The sequence below is a fragment of the Gavialis gangeticus genome, unplaced genomic scaffold (genome assembly GCF_001723915.1).
Source record: "Gavialis gangeticus isolate Ggan-Ray unplaced genomic scaffold, GavGan_comp1, whole genome shotgun sequence".
Taxonomy (NCBI): Eukaryota; Metazoa; Chordata; order Crocodylia; family Gavialidae; genus Gavialis; species Gavialis gangeticus.
The window spans coordinates 163,406-165,692 of record NW_017729019.1 but is presented as its reverse complement, the minus strand read 5'-3'; the positions used below and the strand labels follow the sequence as shown (position 1 = coordinate 165,692).

General features: G+C 53.5%; 1 protein-coding gene across 1 annotated transcript in view; it reads right to left on the bottom strand.

Annotated features, from left to right (window-relative positions):
- Nucleotides 1-2,196, bottom strand: part of ARMC12 (armadillo repeat containing 12) — a 10,084-nt gene extending 7,888 nt beyond the window's left edge. The window contains exons 1-2 of the mRNA XM_019514271.1: nucleotides 1,965-2,196; nucleotides 690-838 (exon numbers count right to left, since the gene is read on the bottom strand). Of these exons, the coding sequence (XP_019369816.1) occupies nucleotides 690-838; nucleotides 1,965-2,103 (288 nt within the window). The 5' untranslated portion in view covers nucleotides 2,104-2,196. The remainder of the gene's footprint in view (nucleotides 1-689; nucleotides 839-1,964) is intronic.
- Nucleotides 2,197-2,287: the final 91 nt, after the last annotated feature.

The following is a 2,287-nucleotide window of genomic DNA, read 5'->3' as shown; positions in this document are numbered from 1 at the left end:
CTGCAGCCAGGGATTGATTTCTGAAAGTGCTGCTGCCTTTCAGAGTCTGAAAGTCCCTCTGAGCACTGGGATCTGTCTTTGTAGGTAGTGGGTTCAGTGGTGCTGTGGGGAGCAACCGGCAGGCTCTGAACATACCCAGGCATCAAACCCTCTGCAGCTGAGGATGCCGAGCATAGGCTATGCTTGACCTTTAGGAACATCTGAGAGAGGACTTGATCAAATTCCCAACCCTGAGCCCCTTCAGATGCCTGCAATGCAGTCTAAACCTAGGCCTTTCTGCTTGGGCCCACAATTTGTTCAAAGGCAAATTCATCAGCTTCCTTCTCGCCTAATCCTGGCAAGAGTCTTTGCCATGGTGGAGCAGCAAGCAGAATCCACTGAAAACCTGGGAAATGCCCACAAGGGACAAATTCAGCTTAGGAATTGCCCCCGTTCCTCCCTTCTGCCCTTGACTCCTCCTTTCTCCTAGCAGCCAGCATACAGCTCGGAGGCTGGCTTGGGAGTCTTTGCTGGCCTGTGCTTCCCTCCCTAGAGCTGGGAAAGCACTGATTGGAAAGAGAAGCCTGAAGAAAAGGTCTGCTCTGGATCTGAACCTCCCCAGAGCCACAGGGACCTCATGGTCTGGCATAGGCAGGTCTCCGGTTTAGTTGTGCTTTCTTTCAGGGAAGCACCTCCAGCCGCGGGCTCACCTCCGACTCCAGCAGGTAAACGCAGCGCGTGATGCTGTGTAGTATCATGCTCTTGGCGTATTCATCCTGCTTCTGGTTCAGGGACATCAGGAGCCTCCGCAGCTCTCCAGAATCCTTCGGACCTAAATTCTCTTGCTGCACAGCGAGTTCTGGGGATGAGCAATCAGTAATGAGCAGAACGTAGGCCCCAGAGTGAAGCCGCCAGTCCAGGATCTGGGCTTTTCATATGGTGAAACATGAATAGACTCCCTTGCCCAAATATTGGACCATGTGTGACAAAGGCCAGGGACAGGCATGGCCAAGAGGTCTTGCTCCAAACCCCACCTTCAGAGCAGCGTTGCCAAAAGCTTTGCCAAAGTTCACAGCCACTTGGCTGAGCTTTGCATGTCTCCTTCCAGCCCCAGGAGGAACTCAGGGTGTCCATCCCAGCCCTTGCGCCCCACTGAGATTTCAGGCAGGTTCTGGGAGTGCAAATGCCATGGACAACTTGAACCCAAACCCCCAAAGGTCTTTTGAACTTGAACTGAAACAAGACATGGATGAAATGGATATGGATGCACATGGATGACACCAGGGAGAGGGGTCCCGCTGGCAGCAGGAATGGAGTGACGCTTTCTTGGGACGGAGAAACGAACATTGATGGTCACCACAACCTCATGCTAAATAAAGGCAAAGAATAAAAGCAGGAACAGCGGGCGTTAGTATAATAATAGGGACATGTTGGAACAAATGTTCTGCTCTAACCAACATAAATACTGCATGTGCCTTTAACAGCAGTGTTGAGCGTATGTGATAACAACTACACAGGGTCTTAGACCCTCCATGCATCCTCCTGACACTAGCTAACTAGCTCTAGGGCCCCCGAGACCCCCTGAGCAGGCTCATTGTTATGACTAGAGATGGTCCTAAGTTACATCTGGCTCCAGCCTTCTCCTGCATTTGGGGCTCCCTGAATCCAGGACTATGCCTGAGGCCCACATCGAAGAGATGGGGCAAGCAATTTGCTGGGGCCGGTGGCAGGGCCGGGACTAACATTCAGACTGCTGTTCCCTAAAGTTCCCGCATTGCCTATGCCAGCAATTGTACGAGGGTCACAGGCTGGGAGCAAGGGGAGTAGGTCCTTGTCCTTGGTGGCCTGAAACCTTCTGCCAGAAGGCTGTCCCTGCCACATGGGCTGAGCCCCCTGCCAGGGAGAGGAGCAGTTGCGAGGGGTTCAGATGGGCACTGCTGCCTTCTCTGTCTCTGCGGAAGCTGAAATCCGTTGCCGCTACTCACTGGCAATGCTGACAGGCTCCATGCTGAAGGGAGGGCTGTCCAGTCCTGCTTGGATGGTCCTGTACAGCAGGTAGATGGCCCCAGCTCCTGTGGCCATACTGAGCATGTTTTTACTGGTGAACTTCTCCCAACACTGCATCTTCCTGCCTCGCCGCCTGGCAGCTGCTGAGAGGAGCCACGTTCTGGAATCGGAACCGCAGTGACTGGACACTGCCCCGGCGGCTCCACGCTGGAGGTACGAGACTGGTCATCACGCCGTTTGTGATGTCACCACAGTCCAGCATGACATCTTGGAATTTATTTTGCTTGGCATTGGGATATTT